This window comes from Alexandromys fortis, unplaced genomic scaffold (genome assembly GCF_014885135.2).
Source record: "Alexandromys fortis isolate MF-2015 unplaced genomic scaffold, M_Fortis_MF-2015_v1.1 scaffold_94, whole genome shotgun sequence".
NCBI classification, from domain to species: Eukaryota; Metazoa; Chordata; class Mammalia; order Rodentia; family Cricetidae; genus Alexandromys; species Alexandromys fortis.
Window position 1 is genome coordinate 6,628,880 of NW_026067979.1, and position 23,707 is coordinate 6,652,586.

At 53.7% G+C, this 23,707-nt stretch overlaps 1 protein-coding gene across 1 annotated transcript; it reads left to right on the plus strand.

Annotated features, from left to right (window-relative positions):
• The first annotated feature begins 4,835 nt into the window (after positions 1-4,835).
• Slc6a7 (solute carrier family 6 member 7) lies at positions 4,836-20,907 on the plus strand. Its single transcript, XM_050157979.1, has 14 exons — positions 4,836-4,995; positions 9,281-9,464; positions 11,152-11,283; positions 11,395-11,629; positions 12,590-12,728; positions 13,883-14,017; positions 14,872-14,975; positions 15,098-15,222; positions 15,943-16,055; positions 16,127-16,258; positions 16,561-16,660; positions 16,816-16,916; positions 17,401-17,568; positions 20,012-20,907. Exons 1-14 carry the CDS (start codon positions 4,963-4,965, stop codon positions 20,222-20,224), a joined length of 1,914 nt encoding a protein of 637 aa, XP_050013936.1. The 5' UTR covers positions 4,836-4,962; the 3' UTR covers positions 20,225-20,907.
• Positions 20,908-23,707: the final 2,800 nt, after the last annotated feature.

Consider the following 23,707-nt stretch of genomic DNA (forward strand, 5'->3'; position numbering starts at 1 on the left):
ACCCTTCCAGCCTGGGGCCCAGGGATCTAGGCACTCGAATGCTGGAGCCAAAGAAGCCTGTTTTGAGTTCCAGCCCTGTTGCTGACCCTTGAGGTCACTGTGGACAAATTTCCTACCTAGGACAAGTCACTTGCCAATTCCCTGCCTCCCTTGGCTGGGCTATGTGATGAGCCTTTTGGACAAGGACCTCTTCCAGCTCCTGTGTCCTAGGCCATGGGGTGATGGGGGGGGGGGCACACTGAGAGGTCTCAGTCACCTGGAGCTATCTCAAGATCCAGAGGGCTCAACAAGCTGTTCAGACAAGACTGAGGCTCCACCTCCTCCTCCTCCTGGGAGGCTGCTGCGTGGAGCAGACCGGCCCTGGAGAGGAGTCAGTGTTGAGAGAAGGGGCACACATGGGTCTAGACTCACATGTGAAGTGTAAGGTTGATGCCAGTCCTACCTGTCTCCACCTGAAACCTCACCTCCACCTGCCCTCACACCCCATGCTCTATCCCTCCCCAGCCTGGAGGTGCTCTCAAAGCTACCAGGACTGGGCCCGAGGTCCAGGACTGGGCAATTGGTCCCTGCTCTTGAGACAGAACTTGTACCCTCCCTAGCACCCCAGGAAGGCCTATGGATGAAAGGGAAGCCTCTCGGGGTAGACTTAGACAGAGTCTACCACCTGCCCATGCCCATCTCCCCATAGACTGACTGTCTATCACACCCAGGGAGGCCCCAAGCCATAGGGAACTCACAACTGGACAGAGGTTAGGGAGAATGGAATATCTTGAATGCAGGTTCAGAAATAAGTTTTTTCTCCTTTAAACAGTTTATAAAAATCATACATAGCATTAAAGGAATTTTATAAAAAGTTTCATCACCATCATCCTTTCCTCATGACTGTGTCTCCTTCCCATTCTGTAGTTCCCCCAACAAAGTCACCTTTAAAACACGACCGGTCGCTGGGCGGTGGCGGTGCACGCCTCTAATCCCAGCGCTCAGGAGGCAGAGGCAGGTGAATCTCTGTGAGTTCAAGGCCAGCCTGGTCTACAGGACAAGCTCCTAAGCTACAGAGAAACCCTGTTTCGAAAAACAAAACAACAAAAAACCAGGACCCATCAAACAGGGCCCTGCCAAGGCAGGTTCTGAGGCTGAAGGAACGCGAGTCTTAGGTGAGCGCTTCAGAATCCTTCCGATCCTGGCGCTTTCAGTTCAGCTTTTCTTGCAAACTTGTTGAAAATCATTGTGAAAAAATTCACACTGCACTCTGCACACCAGGCCTGGTGGGAAGCGCAGAGCCCTTTCCCCAAGAGGTACCTGGCCCAGTGGGAAGAGTGCATAGTGGTGCTAATATAAAAAGATAAGGGCCAGTCAGAACTTTGCTCTGGACACAGCAGGAACCAGTGCGGTGTGTGGGGATGGAATGAAGATGGGCTCCCGGTGCATCCAGAGGCCCTAGGAGGCTTCCTGGGGAAGGCAGTGCTGAGCTAAGACCCTGTGTGATGGTCCAAGTCCAGAAGGGAAGGAGGAACAGCGCAATGGGAACGTAGAGTGTTCCTTAAGCTTCTGGGAGGGGACTTCTCACCTTCTTCCCAGAGGTGGGCAGAAGTCACTTACCTAGGACCTTCTCTGCCCAGAGGGTTCTGGTGCCAGCTGCTTGCCCCTCTGTTTACTGTTCTGGGAGGTGGCTAGGTCATAAAAAGTGTGCTCAGCCTGCCTGCCTTCGCCCTTTGCTCCTGGGCCTGGGATAAGAGTGCACAGGTGTTCCAGTCCCAACACACCAGCCTTTTCTCTCTCCTGCATCCACTGGGGGAAGACCACAGGGCCTCCTGTAGCAGTTGACATCTGAGCTGCAGAAATCAGGTGGCACCAGAATGGAATGGGGAGAGGCTGGTAGCGGCTGAGTTTAGCTTTCTGATCCATATGACCTCAGGGTAACTACTTCCCCTCTCTGGGCCCCCATTTCCTGCTCCGGTCCAGTTGTTTTGGATGTAAACGGAATTTTGTAGCAAATGCTTTTACCTGTTGAGCCCTTTTGCTGCCCAGGCTGACCTCAAACTCACCATATAGTCTAGCGTGGCCTTGAACAAAAATGGATCCTCCTACCTCGGCCTCCAGAATGCTGGGATTACAATGTTCCTCGTGCTTCAAACCCAGGAAACTGATAATAGCACCTGTGACCACCCCCTACTCCCCCCACACACATACAAGGGAGTATGACAGGGGCTATGAGGCCCCAGAAAGGTTCTAGAGACTCCAGGTTGGAAGCTTTGGAAGAGGAGGGCTCCAGCACCTGAGGGGTTATGCGTGCATGGCAGCAGAAACCTGGAGGAGGTCTTCTATTTGAGAAAAACAGCCTGGCCTGCCATGGGGAGACAGACGGGCAGCCCACCAGAGCGGCCCTAGAGGGCAATCCCTGCCGGCTGGTCAGCCGGCCCGTTCTAGAAGGGCATCCTCCTCTCTGCACCAGATGGACTGGCAGTCTGGAGCCTCGGTTTTTCACAGTCCCCACTCCTCGCGTAGCAAAACACATGCTCTACGGTGACAAAATCCGAACGTTTAAGCAAATTAAAAATGTTTATTTATATGCACTTAAAAATATCTCCCTATATAATAAAGGAAGTACATTTCCATCTGACACTTTCCTTAAATCAGCACGCATCTCCATTTCACTCCTGGCTTGTGGTGAGACCAGGAGACGTGCCTGGAGAAGGAAAGGGAGGGGCGGGGATAAGAGGGCAGGGGAGGAGCATTTAAGGGGTGTTGGCATCCGAGTCCCTCAGGATGGGGGACAGTCAAGTATGTCTGGTCACTGAACCCTTGCTTATTGCATAATTGCAGAGTTGGAACTTCAGGGGGTAGAACGACTGATACGGTCAGCATCTGCCAGGAAACCTTAGTATTTTGCTTTTTTTTTCCCCACCCAAGGCTGGTGACAGGGAGATGGTGGCAGAGAGGTGATCAGGAAGTGTTGCCTGCATGGGCTCACATTTGGTATTCCAGGTGTGGCTCTGCCCCACCCTAAGTGATTTTTGCCAGTACTGCCCTCCCTGGGTTTCAGTTTCCCCATCTGGAAAGTATGGGCGCAGCCCCCTGCACCCCATGCCCTCAGTGACTATCGCCAAAGCTCAGGGGTCATCATACTTGCTCAAGGAAGGCTAAATTTCAGTCTGGCCCCCGCCTTCTAACCACATGCTGCTATACAGGGGCCAGGAAGAGGCCAGTATTCTGGGATCCAAAGTCAATGGCCTCACCCCAGCCCTGTCCCGAAGCCCTCTGGACCTTCCAAAGGCCTGACAGTTTCCAGTGGCAAAGGGAGAGTAGTAGGGGGGGAACCTGCAAGAGCCTCCTTCCTGAGCCCCAGGCCTCTGGTCCTGCCCAGACAGGGAGGGCCATAGGCACTCCAGGCTTATTCCCAAAGCCCAGCCATTCTCTGAGGTCTTGGGCATATGACATCATTCCTCTGAGCAAGTTTCCTCGTGTATAAAATTTGTTCTACACATACCTGCTTTCTGGGGCTCCTGGGAAGAATTAATAATTGAATACTAGACATGAGCGTCCATCATAATACAGCAGGGCTCAGGAAATGCCCTCTGCCCATCTTGGCCTCCTGAGGTTCCTAGGGGCAGAAGCAGCTAGGGGAAGCTCCTTCCTCCTAAGTCAGGGGAGCCTTGACTGGTTAGACTCTGGCAGGAATAGCTCAGATGTTGGGAAAGCGAGGTGGGCCCTCTACCCAGCTCAGGAACTCTGGAGCTTTCTCCTCTTCTCAAACCCTAGAAGTCAGAGCAGACCTATCCTGCCATCTCCTGAAGTCCTCTCCCTGCTGGAGCTGGAAAACATGTTAATGGCAAATGTCTGCAGGGGGCACCTTTAGCGGCCAGGGATTTGCCCCGTCTGGTTTCTCCCTGGCTCTTATTTCCCCATCCTAGCAGAAGGCTCACAAGATGCCCAGGCGCTCACAGAGCTCAGCCAGATACCTGCTGGCTGATGGCCCTAGTCACAAATTAAACACGTGGCCCTGGGGCCATAGTGCTGGTAGACAGGAACTTGGTTTATCATTACATCACAAGCCTCCACAGCACAGTGAGACCTACCTGTCCTTTTCCTCCCCCAAGCCTCCCAATTGCACTTTCATCCCATGAAGAGGAGTAGCGCTGAGGGCCACTATGTCTACGGGAAGTCTATGAAGCCTGACTCTGTTGTTGATGTCACACACTAACTGTGTGGCCTTACCTGTCCTTTAATTTCCTCACCTGTGAAATAGAAGGACTAACACGGGCCTCTCTAGGTTGAGAAAACCAGATGAGGCCAGGATCATTTTAAGGTACTGGATAAGTACTGATAGACTACTGGAAACAACAGTCAGTTAGTAACAAGCAGCTTTGGTTGAGTGCCTACTGTGTGGCAGCTCCATGCTGGTTGTTTTGTTTGGCCTCCCTGAGTTCCTTACGGCCCAGTAAAGTGTAAGGTAAAAAACTTAAGGTCATCAGCAATGAAGATGTAGTGTGCTAGAACTCCATACATGAATATCAGTGTTCAGGAGCACTCTGCCTGCGTCTCTGTTCGCCCATCTAATGAAAGGGAGACCCAAAGAAGGCAGTCACTTGCCCAAGGTCACGCAGGAGACCGTAGCCGCTGCCGATGGTTTCTGTCACGCACCCCCCCTCCCCACCCGCTCCGGCCGCTCCAATCCGCATCTCTGCGTGCGGGGGCGCGCGCATCCCCCCGCCGCCGTCTGTCCGTCATCGGATCTGTCTGGGTGTCTCTCCGGCGTAGGGCGCTGAGCAAAGAGAGAGAGAGAGAGAGAGAGTCAGGACGTTCGCAGCGCCCCACGCCCGCAGCGGCCTCACGGCAGCGCCTGCGCCCTCCTCAGCCGGTGCGCGGGAGCCACGGGGGGCAAAGGCGCAGCTGTAGGACCAGCGCTCCGCCCGCCTCGCTCGCTCTCTGCTCTCCAGCAAGCACCAGCGCCAGTTCTCCAAGATGAAGAAGCTCCAGGGAGCTCACCTCCGCAAGGTAGGGCACGAGGGCGGAGCGCACCTACCTGAGGCTGGGAGGATCGACGGGCCAAAGAGATGTCCCCCCCCTACCCCACCCCGCAAGGCTAGAGAACCTCCTCCCAAGATGGATTACCGGGAGGGGCGGGGTCACGATCTCCCCTGGTGGGTCGCGGTGTAGAGCTAGGGTCCAGATTCGCTGCGCTCCCTCTGCAAACAGGTGTCTGCAGCCCCAGGGGGCTCGGATGGATGACTGGGGTCAGATACCGCCCCCTCTTCCAGTTCACCACCTGTTCTACCAGGGCCTGACAAGGTGGGGGCGTTAGGCGCTACAGAGCTCTTCTGAGGTAGTATCACGCCCTGGCCTCTCCTGGACACGCTGTATAGACCCAAGGGCCTCTGTCCGTTTAATCCTAAGGACTCGGGCCGGGTCCCTCTGCTGTCTCCCTTGTCCGTTTTCACTGCAGCTTTCCCTTTCCTGCTGAGCCGACCTCTCCCCTGCGGACCCCAGGCAGTTCGTGATCGGGATCTGGGTATCTAAAAATAGGAGGTAGGGTACGGATAGAGATATCAGGCAGACCTCGATCTCTCTACCTTCCATGCTGGACCTCACAGTTGTTTGTGGGGGGAGGGGTATTACTGAGGTAAGTTTTCCAGCGACTAGCTTTAAAGTGTCAGCCCTAGACAGGGTAAGAGAACTCTTAGTACTGCTTCGGAAGCTGCCACTAGGTGGTAACGGGTCAGGTTCATTCTCCAGCCAGTCATCTCCCGTGTGGAGAAAACAACCCCTCACCCACTGGGTTGTGTGAGATGTGGAGATGCTATAAACAGGAAGGGGCCACTACAATGGAAAAGACTTCACCAGGGCTGGCTGCTGTTATCACAACACACACACACACACACACACACACACACGCCTTCATTCACGATTTCTGTCCTTATGCTCCCAGGCCTGGAAACGCTGGGATAGTTGGGTCTTTTCTATTGGCTGACAGGAGTCATTTCTTAAAGCCGTTTGTGGTCTCTTGGATCATATTGGGTCTTGTCCCCATTCCCCCGAGGGTTTTCTTTCTCTTCTTTGCTCTTCCTTCCCACTAGAACCTCTTCCCCTCTCTGTCACAGCCACGCGTGATAGCATGCGGTAGGAAGCTCTTGCTGGGTGCCCCATAGGAGCTTCTCCAGCCTCTTCTCCTTGAGCCATGCACTAGACTCCACTAGCCCATTTTATAGATGGGGCAGCTGAGGCACAGAAGGAAGTGCTTCACGACTTACCTGGAAGTAGAAGCTACCTAGAACAAGCAGAACAGAGCTGACGCCCCCCCCCCATGACTCAGAGAGAAGAGGGCATTTGTGAGCAATGCCAAGGGTCAGCAGAGTAGCAGCTGGCTGGGCTGGGGTGGGGATCTGGTCTTAGGAGAGCTCTGCCCTTGACTTGCCGTTTGACCTTGGGCCCCTCCCTTTCCTTTCTGAAGCTCTGTTTTCTGCTGCAAAGTGGGATTCCCCAATGCCTTTTGTCTTTCCAAGACGGAGAAGATCCCCCACCCCCTAGGCTTGGCAGTACTCCCTCCCCTAGCCCCCTTCTGATGTCTGAGAGTGGGGACCCATATCTGTTGGTTCCTAAAAGGGGGGGTGCAGGTGCATGCTCAGAAGTGTTTTCCTGAATGATCCAGAGTGGGGAGCGGGAGCTCCCAACCAGGTGGAAAAGAAAAGCCAGCCAGGTAGGTTCTGGCCCTGCCCCATTTACTTGGTTGCTGTCTGCAGCTCCTGGAACATCCCCAAAGCCTCCTGGGATTCACCTGATGGTGAGGCTAGGGCGTCATGTAGGTTCCTGATTGGCTCAGCTTTGGGGGACCCCCTATCCCCTGGCCCTAGAATAGGAGAAAGCTTCCTTCTGATTGGGGGAGGTGGGGGACCAGTTGGCAGCCTTCTGCTCTTAGAACTCTCGTCGCCATGGAAACGGATCGGACTGCTCTATGAGTGTGGAAAGGGCAGCGTCTCTGAGGGGATCAGAAGAGCCTCGTTACTGGGACCTCCTGTCAGCCCGCCTGACAGGGGCAGCATGTCTGTGGGTGACAGGCCTACCTTGCACCCTAGTGACAAGGGTAGCTGGCTGACACCACCTCGCTCTTAGGCTTCCTGTACAAGCCTGAGGGTCCCCAAAGGCTGATTCTCACAACTAGAGAGGCAGCGGGAGAGCAGGGGAGAGTGGGGAGGGAGGAGCTCAGCTAAGCCTGGGAGTTGCTGTCACCCTCACCACAGCCTGTCCTAGGCCACAGCGGAAAACCGCCACTCCAGCATTTACGGATCTTAGTTTTAAAGCACCTTTTTCATTTTGTCTGTCACCGTCATCCACAATCATGCCAGGCTGTCCCTGACACTGTTGCCTAACCACAAACACACTTGCTGCCATGGTCACACCACTGTCACTGAGTCACCTCAATTTCAGTGCGGCTGCAGGATCCACTGTCCAGCCTGAGACTACAGCAGACATCCCCAGCTGTGTGATACTTCGTTCACCTCTATTCTCCTTCCAGGGATGAAAGCCAGGCCTGGAATATGAGGACAGATGCTCACCACTGAGCCACACCCTGGCTCCCCTTTCATCAGTAATGCTCATGTGGCCAGTGCCCGGTGACGTCTCTGTCACTACCTATTTTGGGTGGAAAGTCTTTAGGAAGAAAACTCATCTAGTCTGGTTTGGCTGAGTCCCTGGGGAGGCTCTTACCTGGCCCCCAGTCATTGTGAGCCTCTAGCGAAGACCTTGGCTCCCTGACACTGCCTAGACTCACGTATCTGAAGGTACCAGCACTTGAGACCCTTTTCTTAAACAGAAATTAGGAACACTGCATTCTAGTCCCTATTTGGAATGGCCTGGCTCACTAAATAAGCTGTCCGGTCTTACAAGCGAAGAGAAACATTTAAAATTGTGTCAACCCAGCTTTTGACTGGAGAATTCTTCCACAGAATGCCTATGAGCATCTCAAAGGATATGTTTCTGGAAACAATGATCTCCCCAATCTCCACATTGTCTAGATGGGGAAACTGAGGCTCAAAAGACTACTGTCACACAGTGTATTAGCATAGACCAGGGGCCAGAATCGGTGCCCTGGTTCCCAGGATAGGAAGCTGAGAGCATGTGCTTTTCTCCTGTGGTACATACCATGGCTGGATATTTACCGATTGGTCTGCTTTGTATTTCCATTCTCCTGGGCACTAGGGAGTTTCAAAAGCGAAGAGGCAATGTGGGCTGCCATCTTCTGACCCCCTCCCATGTTCCTTCCTGGGAGTTGCTCTCTGAATTTCAGATGGTTCTCCCGGTACCTCGGAGCCTCCTTCAGGTACTAAAGCCAGAATAACTCACAAACAAGCCAGCTTGCATTCTTTGGGGCCAAGATCCCAAGCGTCTGGAGCTGACCTCGGCCTCTTAGCCCCAGCCACAGGGAGAGTACCTAGGGGGCCACGCCAACCACAGTGGATCCTGGAAGGAACCAGTCAGGACACTTGACCTCATTCTCGTCTGCATTTTCCTCTCCATTAATGACAGTTGGACTCTGACTCTCTGAGACAGAGCATAAGAGGTTTCTTTCTGAGTGCAGGCGAAACCCACAGTCCCTGCTAGGCTCTCTGAGACACAAGACAGAATTCGGATGCCTTCCTCAGGGAGCCCACATTCAGTCAAGTTCTTTGCCTCTCCTACGAAGGGTACCCTGGTTTCTTCTCTCTGTCACCCCTGGAGCCTCTTTTCCCGAACACCTTGCAGTCTGCCCACCTGCCTTTGGGTGCCCCAGTATCCGGATGGAGATAACCTCCAAGCGGGTAAAGACCGGGCCATTAGCCTCATGAGTGCTGGGTGCCAGACGTAGCTCTCTTAACAGCCAAGCCGGCAAAAGCCTCAGGTAGGTCATGACCCCTCCCGGAGCCTCGGCTTTCCTCATGCTCGGAATGCAGTGTGGGTGAGTAGTTGGCTCAGGTGACATGAGTAGAAAGTTTAGTGCTGTGATCACTAACACACGATGACTGTCACAAAGGTCATCATTGGCCATGGTATTAAAATCGGATCATCCTTGGCCTGTTTCTGCTGGCCAAGATGAAGCCAGACAGTTTCCTAAGGCCTGAGCTACCCTGCCGGTCCCTCAAGATCTCCAAACTAGAGCCTCTTACAACCAGGTGAAACCGCTTGATTATCTGAACTGATAGACCATCTCCCACTCAGCCCTGTTCAGTTCCACGGTCTTGGCTTGGGTTCCCAGCTCCACTCTGGCCTCATCCACCTCCCTCTTTGTTTTGTTCCCTTTTCCCGGCAGCCTGTCACCCCAGACCTGCTGATGACTCCCAGTGACCAGGGTGATGTGGACTTGGATGTGGACTTTGCAGCAGACAGGGGCAACTGGACGGGCAAGCTGGACTTCTTGCTGTCTTGTATCGGCTACTGCGTGGGCTTGGGAAATGTCTGGCGGTTTCCCTACCGAGCCTACACCAATGGAGGCGGTATGAGTCTGGGGACCTCTTGGGAGAAGCTGGGGTGACATACCAAGACTTGGTGTGTTGGGGGAGCTATACGGTGACCTTTGAAGTAAACTTAGGAGGAAGGAGCTTACTCTGCCTGTCTCTTTTCATCACCAAGCCCCTCCTCCTGCCTTGCCATCCCCAGAATTATACCCAGGTTTCCTCCCTGAGGCCTTATGCTTCCCAGGCTCTTTGTTGAGCAGGAGGAGCTGCCCACTAGCTTACAGTGTAAAGTGTAGTATCCACAGTCACTACTCATACGCTTTGCATTGTCTTCTGTCCCCTCCCACACCTCCTCCAAGGCCCTGCCCCACCCACCATTTCCGCTCTAGAATCTTCAATGTCCCCTCTCCTGGTTCTTTCCATTCAGATTGCAGACGCAAGATCTATGCTATTTTACAAGTGATTCCCTTTGTCCTTGATTCTCCATCAGGTTTACATTCTAAGCCTCATCAACAATGGCTAGGGCTAGATCCTGGGCTTGGTGCCTGTCTCGTGCCCTGATAACAACCCTTCTAGGTAGGCACCTTGGAAATGCTGAGGTGATTGGGGTCTGGAGAGGCCAAGTTGTTTGTTCAAGGCCACATGATGCAGATTCAGCCTTCCAACTGCCTTCTCCAGGGCTATGTGCTTTGACTATAGCTCCAAATCCCTCTCCCAAACTTGTTAAGAAGTGTGTGTTGGCAAAGAGAAATCCAGGTAACATTAGAGCAAGCAAAATTGTGAGCCCACCACAGGCCTCCAGAACCCCAGGACTCTCCCCTCCCCCACTCCCTGCTTCCCTATCTGTATGTTGATCTCACTTTTTCCTCAGACAAGCAGCCCTCATCCATGAAGTTGGGGTAGGGAACAAAGACATAGGCACTTCCGGGATGACTCTGCTCTGGAGGGTTTAGCCATCCAGAACCTCTTAGAAGATCACCTGAATTGACCGGGTGGTGGTGGCGGCGGCGCATGCCTTTAATCCCAGCACTCAGGGAGGTAGAGGCAGGCAGATCTGTGAGTTCCAGGCCAGCCTGGTCTACAGAACGAGTTCCAGGACAGGCTCCAAAGCTACAGAGAAACCCTGTCTCAAAAACAAAAGCAACAAAAAAAACGATCGCCTGAATGAATCCATATACAGGATTGCAAGGAAAGTGAGGGGCGTGACTTGGATATCTACCCACATCTCTTCAGGAGGGAGGGCAGAGGGCTAGCTGTGCGACTCCAGCCCTTCCAGAGCCAGCTGGTAGTAGGCAGCTGTCTGAAGGAGGTGGCTGTCTATGTGCGAAGAGAGGGGGAAGGATGCCAGGCCCAGGAAACTGCAGGGCCCATGAAATCTCAGGTGTCAGCCAGCACGTCTGAGGCAGCATTCATGAGGAAGGGATGACTGGAGCAGATTCTGGAGGTGCAGAGCTGGCGCTCTTGGCAAGATAACTCATTTATCCACTCTTCACGAATTCACTCACTCAGCAGGTGCTTCTGGAGTGTCTGCTCTGTGCCCAGCCACTCCTGGGTCCTCTTGCTACAGGAATGTGCAAATACCCACTAGCTCCCCCGGCCTCAGTGACTCTTGGGAGATGTGCTCCATCCCCACAGGTGGATGGTAGGTGGCTGCTGTCAAGGGACAGCGGTAGGGCCTTGGGGGGAGTTCACCTGACTCCCACCCCCATCTGCTTCCTCTCTGCAGGAGCCTTCCTTGTTCCCTACTTCCTCATGTTGGCCATCTGCGGCATCCCCCTCTTCTTTCTTGAGCTCTCCCTGGGCCAGTTCTCCAGCCTGGGACCCCTGGCTGTCTGGAAAATCAGCCCCCTCTTCAAAGGTAAGGCCGCAGTGATTCCTGGCTTTGTCGAGCCAGCAGGAACCCTGGGGGAGAAGTTGCCCTCCTCTCAGGCTCTAGCAGGGAGGTGACGCTGTCCCTCCCCTGCTCCAGGTGCAGGTGCGGCCATGCTGCTCATCGTAGGCCTGGTGGCCATCTACTACAACATGATCATCGCCTATGTCCTCTTCTACCTCTTCGCCTCCCTCACCAGCAACCTGCCCTGGGAGCACTGTGGCAACTGGTGGAACACAGAGCGCTGCCTGGAGCACAGAGGCCCCAGGGATGGCAATGGGGTGCTGCCCCTTAACCTCAGCAGTACCGTCAGCCCCAGCGAGGAGTACTGGAGGTCGGTGGGACTGGGGTAGCCCGTACCTGAGGGTGGGCAGGAGGAGGGGATGCTGTGCCGGCCCGTGGAGGCTCCTTTCCTGGCCAGCTACTTTCAGAACAGGACAACTGCGGTGACTAATTCAGAAGGTGACTGTGCGGGAAAGACTGCATGAGAACTGTGGTCTAGCTCCAGGGAGCGGGGTTTAGTAGGTGCCCGTTTATTAATGAGAGTGACGTTTATTATCAAAAGTGACATGTTAGAGTCTCAGTTTCTTCCACGGTCGCAGTGGGGATGGTAACCACACCGGCTTCATCGGACCTTTGTCCATTTAAGTCACTCTCTCATGTATCCGTTCTTTGAATGAGCATCTGTTGAATTCACTACTATGTCATTTGGTAAAACACTTACCATAGAGCCTGGGCCCTATGGAGTTAGAACCATCTCAGATTAGTGTAAGAGCAGAGGTGAGATGAAGGTTGCCTGGGTGGTTTAAACAAGGCAACGTGGATGAAGCTATCATTCCAGTGCCAGGCTCTCATGAGCCCCGGAATGTTGTCTTCGGGAAGACGTTGGGGCTCATTAGCCTATCCCAGCTGAAAAACAAGGGCCAGGAGCTTGCTCAGTAGCGGCAAGGGTGATACTAAGGATTCCCGACTCTCAGGTCTTGTTTCAGGATGTTCTAGAGGAGCCCAGACCCTGGGTGACTAGTCCCCTCTTCCCCTGCGCATGATCACTCACAAGGGTTCCCCCTTGTCTATACGTGTGCAAATACCAGGTCCATCAAGCCTACACCTGCTGTTTGCGCCCCAAAGGAGGTGGGGAGAGCTAGAGGCAAGCTGGGCTCAGCCAGTCTGAGAAAAATGAGAGGGATTTCCAAAGCATCACATGGGGGGGGGAGCTACTGGACATGACTCCCCCCACATACCTATGGACTGTGGCAGGGTGACCAGAGGACTCTCGGATTGTTGTCTCCCACAGTCGCTATGTCCTGCACATTCAGGGCAGCCAGGGCATCGGGCAACCTGGGGAGATTCGCTGGAACCTGTGCCTCTGCCTGCTGCTGGCCTGGGTCATCGTGTTCCTCTGTATCCTCAAAGGGGTGAAGTCCTCGGGCAAGGTGAGGCTTGGGAGGCTGGGGGCCAAAATTCAGGGGCTGGAGAGGAGGTAGGATGATGGCCAAGGTTGAGAAGGTGATAGAATTCACCTGGTGAGGGAAGAGAGTACCTGGGGAGGGCTCTGCTCAGAGGGCATGGAGGTTACTAGGGACCCTGGGCCTCCCTGCTTCTCTAGGCTGGGTACCTGCTTTGGGCAATACCCATAGATTATTCAAGTTGGCGTCCTTACTCAGAGCTTGGCAATTTGCAGATTCAGTGAGGGTGTGTGGAATGCTTATGGGATGGGTATATAGATCAGACCTCTTGGAGCAGCAGGTGATCTGTACCCAGATGTTACACTAACTGGAAAGCACCCCCCCCCAGGTGGGAGACAACTTTGGCATGGGTAGGTCTGGGGTTCCATGGCTGTTACCACACTCTGCTCCTCTGATCTTTCTCTCACTGAAGCCTTCCTCCACACTGGCTTCCTCCACCTGCTTCTCCAGTCTGCAGATCTTGTAGAACTTACCTTATTGGGTAAGGCAGGCTTACCACAACTTACCCACCCACCCCTTTGTGGCAGGAAAGGATTATCTGTTTGACTTGGCCTGTTCATGAGCCCACCCTGCTGCTGGACACGAAGTGAATCCCTTGTAGGGAAAGTTGGACTACTGTTAGCAGGTGAAGACAAACTAGATCTAATCAGTAGGCACTGCAGGTGGTGGGCAGAGAGAAGGGCAATAGGCTCTTTGTCAAAGCCCATAAATGACCTTGGCTAAGCAAGAGGACGTCACTATACAATATAGGGTAGAAAGTGTTAGCCAGGAGGGGCCACCACGGTCACCATCAAGGCAGAAGATGAGATAGAGAGGTGACCGATTAGATGTTCAAGAAGTTGGGGGTGTCCGATGGCTTACAGGGGTACCAGCTAGGCACAGGAGGAGGAGACTCACCACCAGTGGTGCTAGCCTGTATCAGGGGAAGTAGTAGAAATGGAACTGGGGGGCCTTGGAAGCAGGGTAGCAACACTGGGCTGCTGATGGAGGGAGCAGGACCAGAATGGTGGCTGTTCCTGGTTCAGAACCACCAAAAGTTGAAAAGGTGGGTGTCCGGGATGAAGTCTGGGTCAGGCAGAGCTGTACAGAGTCCTCTGCCACTCCCACCTGCCCTCTTCCAGGTGGTGTATTTCACGGCCACCTTTCCCTACCTCATCCTGCTCATGCTGTTAGTGCGAGGAGTGACCCTTCCCGGGGCCTGGAAGGGCATCCAGTTCTATCTCACCCCCCAGTTCCACCACCTATTGTCTTCCAAGGTGAGCGGGGAGCCTGAAAGGAGAGGGGGGCAGGGGTGGAAACACTCCATGGTAAACTGAGTCCAAATTCCAGCAGTAGCAATTTACCAGCCCTTCCTGTGTATCAATGTTTATTCTTTAAAATCCTATGAAGCAGTCACATACAGAGAGAGAGAGAGAGAGAGAGAGAGAGAGAGAGAGAGAGAGAGAGAGAGAGAGAGAGAGAGAGAGAGAGAGAGGCGCTTACAAGAATTAGTGATGGGCATAAGGTCTCATAGCTGGGGCTCCATTCAGATCTGTCTGGCTCCAAAGCCCAGGTGGGGACTTCGTACCAGTGATGACCACAGCATGGTTCAACAGCTGACACTGTTGACCGTTGACTGTACCTGAGATTGCTCTACTTTCATAGTGATTTAACCCTCACTGTGCCTCCCCACAAGGCAGGCACTATTCTAGGTCCTTCACCACAGACGAGGGAGCACAGAGAGGTTAACAGGGCTTGTCCAGGATGTACAGTTAAAAACTGGTAAAGATGGGTCCCAGTTCAGATCCCTCTGACTCCAAGTAGGGAGTAAAGTGGTTACATTGGCCTGTGTTCAGCTCCAGTCTGCTGCCAACTCTACATTAGTCACACCTTCCCTCAAGACTGGGCCAGGCTTAGAGACTGTCTGCTAGACCCTGGGTGGTAAACTGAGTCCCAGAAAAGGGGAAGGACTTGCCCATGTCCTGCATCGTAAGTGCTGGGGCTGAATCTGCTCCTGGCCCTCACTTGTGACCCTGGCTATTCCTCATTCCTGAACCTATCTCTCATCCTCACCCTCCTCCTCTTCTCCTGGGCCCTCCCTGCCTTCCCTGTCCCTCTTTCCTTGGCACAGGTGTGGATTGAAGCTGCTCTTCAGATCTTTTACTCCCTGGGAGTGGGTTTTGGGGGTCTCCTCACCTTTGCCTCCTACAACACATTCCACCAGAACATCTACAGGTCAGTGCCTGCAAGCTTCCCAGTGCCAGGGGCCAAACTCAGGAGGACAGTTGCCCAGGAGGCTCTCTTGGGTTGAGGTTGTGGCCGGCTCACCCTGGCTTGGGTTTGGACTCTCCCGGCAGAGACACGTTCATTGTTACTCTGGGCAATGCCATCACCAGTATCCTGGCTGGCTTCGCTATCTTCTCGGTGCTGGGCTACATGTCTCAGGAGCTGGGTGTGCCGGTGGACCAAGTGGCCAAAGCAGGTAGGTGGGGGTGGCATTTGAGGGTTTGGTTGGGTGACTGGTGACTGGGCCACAGGGCATGCTATTTACACAGACTGGCAAGATAGGGAATAGCTGTGTTCACGCACACGCACGTGTGTGGAAGTGCGCGCATGCACGCACATGTGTGGGAGCATCCGTGTGTAGATCCATGGCTATGCAAGAGTACGAAACAATCTGTTAGAGATGAGAGAGTTTCTGTATGAGGCTGTCTTATCTTTCGGGTCTTGTTTGCCCACACAAGTCACGTCCCGGGTTGAGATGCATGTGTGGAAGGGCAAACAGGTCCCATCCTGGGTTGAGATGCATGTGTGGAAGTGAACCTAAGGTGCCAGTGGTCTGTGAAATCCGCGTGTCTTGTGTCAGTGGATGAGTGTAAGTATGTGTGCTGGTGGGATTCTCTGTACAAAGGAGTGTGTGCAGACCTGGGTTCTGATTAGGGGCTACATTTGATTTCTGCGTGTGTTTGTGCGTGGCTGCTAATTTGTATTCGAGGGTCCCACGCGCTGGGCACCTGTAGTGTGCCAGCCTGACTCCTGGAAACGAGGTGTGAATGTTAATGTTCAGTCAGTGTCTTTCTCTGGACTCGGGTGTGATAGGTGAGAGAAGTTCCACACGGACACAAGCCTCCCTATGTATTTGGATGTGTAGTGGAGAATACTGTGTCCTTCAGGCTGCTGACCCTGTACGTCCTGGGCCCAGGCCCTGGCCTGGCCTTTGTTGTCTACCCACAGGCCATGACAATGCTGCCCCTGTCACCTTTCTGGTCCTTCCTCTTCTTCTTCATGCTTCTGACTCTTGGCCTGGATAGCCAGGTGAGCCTCGCCCAAGGGAGTGGACGCCGATATGTGTGTGGGTAGAACGCTAACCTCAATACCCTTTGCAGTTTGCCTTTCTAGAGACCATAGTGACCGCAGTGACGGATGAATTCCCATACTACCTGCGGCCCAAGAAGGCGGTGTTCTCGGGCCTCATCTGCGTAGCCATGTACCTGATGGGGCTGATCCTCACCACCGATGTGAGTGACCTGCAGGGGGCACACAAGCTCGGGGAGCTGGGCAGGGCAGTGCTTGCTGCAGTAGTTACTCCAGAGTTCTGCCCTGCTTTAAACCTCAACCGTGCACGTGCTGAGTGACTCCAGACAAGTGAATTTCCCTCTCTGAACCCCCTTTCTCCTCATCCATAAATGGGTTCTGTTAGGAGATCCGGTGCTCTAGCTGCTTCCCACTCGCCTCCTACCGGAAGGAGATAGGCTACCGGAAGGAGATAGCAGAGAAGGAGACCGAGGCTGGAGGCCCAGTGCTGTGCTTTGTGTTCTAGGGGGGCATGTACTGGCTGGTCCTTCTGGATGACTACAGCGCCAGCTTCGGACTCATGGTGGTGGTGATCACCACGTGCCTCGCCGTCACCCGGGTATATGGTGAGAAGGGCCAGGGGAGGCAGGCTGACACGCCTCTGAGAGAACAGGGTGTGGGCCCTGTGCTAGCGGTCAGGCAGGGAAACAGGTGTGGAGGAGGGGGTCCCAGGTACCAGTGGGACCCATCATGAGCACACTCCTTCTCCTCCCCTGTGCAGGCATCCAGAGGTTCTGCCGAGACATTCACATGATGCTGGGGTTCAAGCCAGGCCTCTACTTCAGGGCTTGCTGGCTGTTTCTGTCCCCAGCCACACTCCTGGTAACCAGGGGTGGGAGGGAAAGTGGTTGGCTGGGGCCCCAAGGTCAAGGGCAGGTCCCTTTGCACTTAATCCAGCTGGCTTGCCCCTGCTCTGAGGGAGCCTCTACCAGTAAGCATAAGGATCTAGTTTTCTGAGCTGAGCTATTCTGGCAAGTGGATGGGACTTTGCTAATTCCTAGGACCTTGGGAGGGGGTCTCAGTCATAGGATGGGAGCAGCTGAGAGAGAGGCTGTCTCAGAATTTAGGATATGTCTGACCTGGGCTGTCACAAACTTTCATATTGAGTCAGCTTTGGAGCTGGCCAATAGCCCAGGTCTGGCAAAGGACCCAGAGATGGACCATCTTCGGTTCTGGTACAGCTTAGAACCATGGGTAAGTCCCAGTTAGGCTCTCTCAGGCCTTAAGGTGTCCAGACCCAGACCCAGGCCATGCTGTACTCTGGGTCCCATTGAGGACCAGTGATGCCGGAGTCTCCACTCTGCAGGCCTTGCTGGTGTACAGCATCGTCAAGTACCAGCCGTCGGAGTACGGCAGCTATCGCTTCCCTGCCTGGGCTGAACTGCTAGGGATCCTGATGGGCCTGCTCTCCTGCCTCATGATCCCAGCTGGCATGCTGGTGGCTGTGCTTCGAGAGGAGGGCTCACTCTGGGAGGTGAGTCTGCCTTTCCTGCCTACCTACAGTCTTCCGGCCCTGCGGCCGAGCCCTCGGTGTTATAAAACCACCTGTGCCGACATCTTATCCAGAGCCTGGTGGGATTCTTGTAGCCTGCAGAGGCCCATGTGGTCTAGATTCACTTGGGACTGGGATCATGATCTGAACCTCATATCCCATGGGGCCGTGGTGCTGGGATTGAAAAGAAGAATGAATCCAAAGACCACTGATGATAGTGTAGGGGTCAGGACGTGAACTTGGAGACCAGAGCCAGTGAACAACATTGAAAGACGCCAGAAAGTAGGCTGTCTCCCTTGTTCTGTGTCCAGGATCCCTGCTGGGCTTATAGGTACTAGGACAGAATGGTTATTTTAAAGAGAGTAATTGGCACAGGAGCCAACAGGGCTCGAAAGAGACAGATAGCAACCCACGGTGGACCAGCAGATATGCTATATGACCACAAGGGTATCCTGCCCGTCTCTGAGCCCCGGGCACCCTGGTCATTATGAGTCTGGAGTCCTCCCATGACCAGAGTTCCAACAGCGCTAATGGCCCTACTCCAGATTCCTCTAGTCTGTCCTCCATAAGGACAGGGATGGCTGCTGATAAGGCTGCTGTGAGGAGAAAAGGAGCCAGACTAAGTAACAGAGAAGCAGAGCATTAGAAAAGTTCAGGATGGCGCCTATCCAGGTTCAAATCCTAGTGCCATCACTTCCCACCTGTGTGACTTTGGGCAACTTAAGTGACTTCTCTGAGCTTTAACTTTCTGATGGTATCTGTGGGAGCAGAGAGGGTGGAGTGTGACTGACCCTGTTATTGGGTGCTTCCAACCAAACAGGTACCACAAAGAGTAAAAGGGCCAACACCTAGCACAGAGCTTGGGCGTGCTTCGTGCTCAATTCCAGACCGGGAGTTTCGATAGAGGGCGGTTTTTCCCTGAGCAGTTTCCAGTGGTATTGTTTGTGGTTGTGGAGGGTAACCGAAAGGACTATAGGCTGCGATTGTGGTTAGCACCCTCCCATGTACAGGACAGCCCCACAGCTGACGCTAAGGAATCATGGCTTGGACTTTTTTGTATGTGTGCAGACACATCTAAATCCTTGCTCTCGGGGACCCTGTATTAAGGACTTGGTAGTGCTGGCTAAGCGCCGCCTCTCAAAAGAACAAACTGAAAAGCAGAATACAGAAACAGAGTGATAAAAGATGCTATTTTAGCTAGGGCAGTCAGAGCCAGAGAGAGATGCCAAGATGGACAAGGTGACGGAGAAGAGAGCACTCCCGCAGCGGCAGCGGGCAGCAGAGACAAAAGCATGACGGAAGGACAGCTGGCATGTTTGAGGCCAGCAAAGAGGCCCATGTGACTGGAGCAGCTAATGGAAGGAGAGCGACAGGTCCAAGGTTGTAGAGTAGCTTACTTTGCTTTCTATTGTTGTCCTTAAAACACCACAACTCGGGGCTGGAGAGATGGCCCAGTGGTTAAGAGCACTCACTTGCTCTTGCAGAGGACACGAGTTCAATTCCTACATCAGGTAACTCACAACTGTCTGTAGCTCCAGCTCCAAAAGGTCTGATACTTTCTTCTGGTCTCCCCAGACACCTGCACTGACATGTACACACCTACACACAGATACATGCACATATATGTATTTAAAAGTAAAAGTAAACTTAAACACACACACACAACATGCACACCACAGCATGACCAAAAGCAAGTTGGGGTGGAAAGGATTTATTTGGTTTGTGTCAAGTTGGCAAAAACCAATCAGAACAGGAAGGTAGGCAGGGCAGGTCTCAGAGATCATGGCAAACATTCAGATTTCATTCCAAGAAAGAGGAGAAAACATTGGCAAGTTTGTGAGGAGCTGGCTCTAACAGCCCAATGAGTGCCACCATGATCTGAGTGCCAGTGACCTTGGCGCTAGACCAAGAGCCTTTCACAGACTGTATCCTTAGAATCTGCACCCCGTGAGCTTCATCAGTTGTCAGTGGCCCCCTTCTTTTTCTCAAGGCACAGTCTTCCTCTGGGAGGATGGGCAGAGGATTGTAGGCTTCATCAGTTCCCCCCTTCTTGGACACTGGACTCTGAGAAGTGTCCAAGGAGGTCACCTCAGCCCTGCTTCCTATTCTGGCTTCCACCTCTTCCATAAAAGCCCCCAGAAAGTCTGGATTTGGCTTTCAGCAGAAAGGAGCTGAAGTGGGCTCTACCCTTAGATGCTTGTCAGGGCATGTATGCGTCTTGTCTCATAGCCTCGGAAGCCATGCTATTCCCAGCATCGATTAGTTATATCCTCCTAACAATGTCCCAGTGTGGAGTTTACAGATGGTTCCTTGATGCCACCAGTCCAGAAGTGGCAGGGCAGATTCCCACTGGGCGCAGGCAGGTCTTTTTTGGGTACCCGGTCATGGAAAACACTCAATGCCCATTGTCATTGCTCTGCCACAGCGGCTTCAGCAGGCCAGTCGGCCTGCTATAGACTGGGGCCCATCACTGGAAGAGAACCGGACAGGAATGTATGTGGCCACGCTGGCTGGGAGCCAATCACCAAAGCCACTGATGGTGCACATGCGCAAATATGGAGGCATCACCAGCTTCGAGAATACGGCCATTGAGGTGGACCGTGAGATCGCAGAGGAGGAGGAAGAGTCCATGATGTGACACTGGGGACCACCAAACAGGAGGGCTGGCGGGGGCCTCGCAGGGGACAACTATGCCTGTTGGGATTCTGAAAGGCAGTTGGAGGTTACTACATCCATGCCAGTCCCCAGTATAAGTCCCTCTTTGTGGCCTCTGCCTGTCCTGGGACCTCTATCAAGATGGACACACACACATACCACGTAGTCCATTCAAAGCTGCAATGGTCCAGCTCAGCCTTCACTTTGCAGAGGGATGTGTTGAAGCCAGGGAGGGAAGAGCTGGTCCAAGGTCACATGGCCAAGAGGACTTGTTCCCAAGCCTCCAGCCAGCCAATTCCCTTTCTCCCAAGTTCAGCGGGGACATATTTGCTATCTTTGTTCAGACATTTTGACAAGACACATTTCCATACAAGCCGACTTCAGACCTGGGGTTCCAGGTAGTGAGAAGCCTGGAGGGTTCCAAGGTCCTGAATACAGAGTTAGGAAATGAATTGGGCAGTAAAATATCTCTGTGGGTTCCTGTGTTAAGGCCAAGTTTCCCAGAAGAGGTGGGAACCTAGGGGGCTGGCGGATGTGATGGATTGCAGAACAGACTGGAGGGAGGGCTTATGAGTCAGAGCTGTCCCGGAGCCGGGAGGGGGCCAGCCTGCCAGAGCAGAGACCAAGAATGGCTGGAGATGGCGATTCTCACAGGTTGTGAGAGGAAGTGAGGAATAGCAGCGAGGGGGAGCCAGAAAGGTGGGGTGGGAGGGGCTTGCATGGTGCCGCGTATCGTTTTAGGTCTGTTTAGTGTGGATTAGGGACAGGTATAGAGACGGGAGGCTGGTGAAGGACAGGTGAGAGGTTTGGGTGGGAGTAGGTAGGCAGAGCCCCACCCTTCACCCTGTGGACTTTATGCCATGGACTGGCAGGAGGCCCGAGGAACACCAGCCATGGAAATAAGAATGCAGGCCACAGTCAGGACCCTGCTCCCCTGTCCCTGTGCTTTCCAATGGCAGAGACACCCAAGACTCAGAGATGGTTCACATAGGACATATGTCCTGATGCTACAGGGCACCTGACATGAGGGAAGCCTCTGTCCTGGGTCCCCAAGAGATGGCATTCAGGCATGGCCACCAGGCGTCCGTCCTGACATTGCATTTCCCAGCAGAGCAGGGCACTTTCATACAGCATAGTGAGTGACCCCTGTGCCCACCATTCTCCTGGCATCTCCCCAGCCCATTTGTGTCCTGCTGGCTGATTGTCAATAAATACCAAATGAGGTCACCCTCCTTATCTGACTCTTTGCTACTGGGGAGCACAGTGGGCATCACAGAGTACGTGACAGCTCCCACTGGACAGAGGAGGAGCCCAAGGCTGGCCACCTGTGCCTTGCAACCCTGACTTCTGGTGTTTGCTTTGTCATGTTTCTGTGAATTAATGCTGAGCTCCTAAATGCCGTGCACTGCGCCTCCCTTCTGCGCTCTGTGCGCTAGAACCCAGTTCGCGAGCTTCGGGCAAGGGGCTGGAGGTTGAGGAAACACACGCAGAGACAGACCGACACACAGACCTCCAATCGCTGGTACAAAAGCCCCTCTTTAATAGTACCATGGAGGCTTAAATACCCTGCCCGTCAATGGCCAACAGGTGAAAATCCCAACCTCTGATCCTCTAGGCTAGGCACAGCTTCTAGTAACTTCAATTAGAAGGCTCTAGACAGGGAAGAGCAGCTGAAGGCTAGGACTCAATTGGTCCCAACACCTAAAAATGCTCAGTCTCCCCATTTTACATAAAGAAAATGGAGCCCCAGAGGGGAGAGACTTACCCAAAATGGAGAAGATAGCAGGTCATGACAGCATCCTCCACCACCCCTAAAGTCTGGGCTGGAGCTGATGGATTGGTCTTAGGGTTTGCTAAGCAGAAGAATCTCCTGGTGTTCTCAGCCCCTTCCCGCAGGGCCTCAACACATGAAAGAGCCCCGAGGCCTTTCTAATGCAGACCCAGGTATCTGCAAGGCTTTGATGGGGAAGAAAGGAAGGTGGCTGCTGTTGGGTATTAATACATTTCCCTTTACAAAGGGCCAGGCCCGCCCACCCCTTTGCTGGTACTGCAAGTGGGAAAGGGTTGATATGGCACCCCTTTTTCCCAAGGCAGGCTCCCCTTTCCACACCAGGTACAGCCTCCACTTTCTGGTGGCGGTGGGGGTGGGGGTGGGTGTTAGGCTGGCCTGCAGCCTTCTTGCCACACCCACATGGAGAGTTGACTCACTCTGCTCACTGGGGTTGAGGGCCTTGCCTTGGGCACCTAGTCACGGCTGCAGCTGGTGACCAAGGCCTGAGACTGGAGGACTTGGAGCTGAGACCTCACTTTTCTCAAATTGCAGTGTGAGGTGGAAGTGTTGGAAGGTTATGGGGCACCCTAGTTTCGTGGCTGCAACCTCAAAACTTCAGCTTTCCTTTGCACACCCGATTTCTTCACCTTCTTGGCCCTGCTCTCCAGCCCAGGCCCTGGACTCGCAAGTTCTTGTGTTAACTCCGCTCAGTTTCTAGCCCAGAATGCCTTTTCCATTCCCATGTTCTCTGACTGCGCTTCCTGTTGGGCCACAGTGTCCCTTTGCTTGTGCCGACTCCCCAACTGCCCCGACCCAGCCCTTCACCGATTTCAGATCTCTCTGAGTCACAACAGACTTGGGTAGATGCCAGCCAGTTTGGGGAGCTAAATGGGAACCAGAGATCCCATCTGGAGGGCTCCATTGCAGCATAGGATGTAAACCAAAGGAGACACTGGCTCTGTCCACAATAGGAAGGACCCCAGCCTGGAATCTAGAAGGTACTGGTTGCGTAAAACCCCAACGGTCCATAGAACCAGGTTAGGGACGCAAGGTGAGCAATAATTTTGAAATGGGTGGGAGGACAAGGAAGCGATCCTCTGTGGGTATTGGCAGGACAAGAGGGCGGATGGGTGTGGGAAGCGGAACAGGAACCATATCTATCGTGGTCTTGATCTTGAGACTTATGCCATGTCCCAGCAGGCAGCCTGGTTGCAGTGCGCCCTAGCTGCTCTCAGAAGGTAGATGTGTGTCCTTGCTTCCAAAGAGTACTTGGTGGTGTGGATTTTGGGTGCAGGTTCTGAGCTCAGCAGACTCAGGGCTGAGCAGCTCAGAGGACATCTTGGCACTTATCAAAATCTCCCAGGACCGTGCTGGAGCAAGGCCAGGCCTAGTCTCTGTTCCTACTGGGCCATCTGCTTCTAGCCTCAGCTGATCTCTGCACCCATGCGTCTCTGAACTTTGTGCTCTTGGGGAGCACGGAGAGGCAGCATGTCAGCCTGGCAGGGATGTGGTAGAGGATGCTCTGGGGCCATGCACTTCTGCCCTAGAGTTTGTTAGAGCGAGTGTCCTCCTGGGTACCGGAAAGGGCTGCTGACTCTTCCCCGCAGCCACATCTAGTTTATTCCCTTTGGATAGCAACCTAGATGGGATGGGCCATATGTCTCTTCTTCAGTCGAGTTAAAGATAGCCATAGTC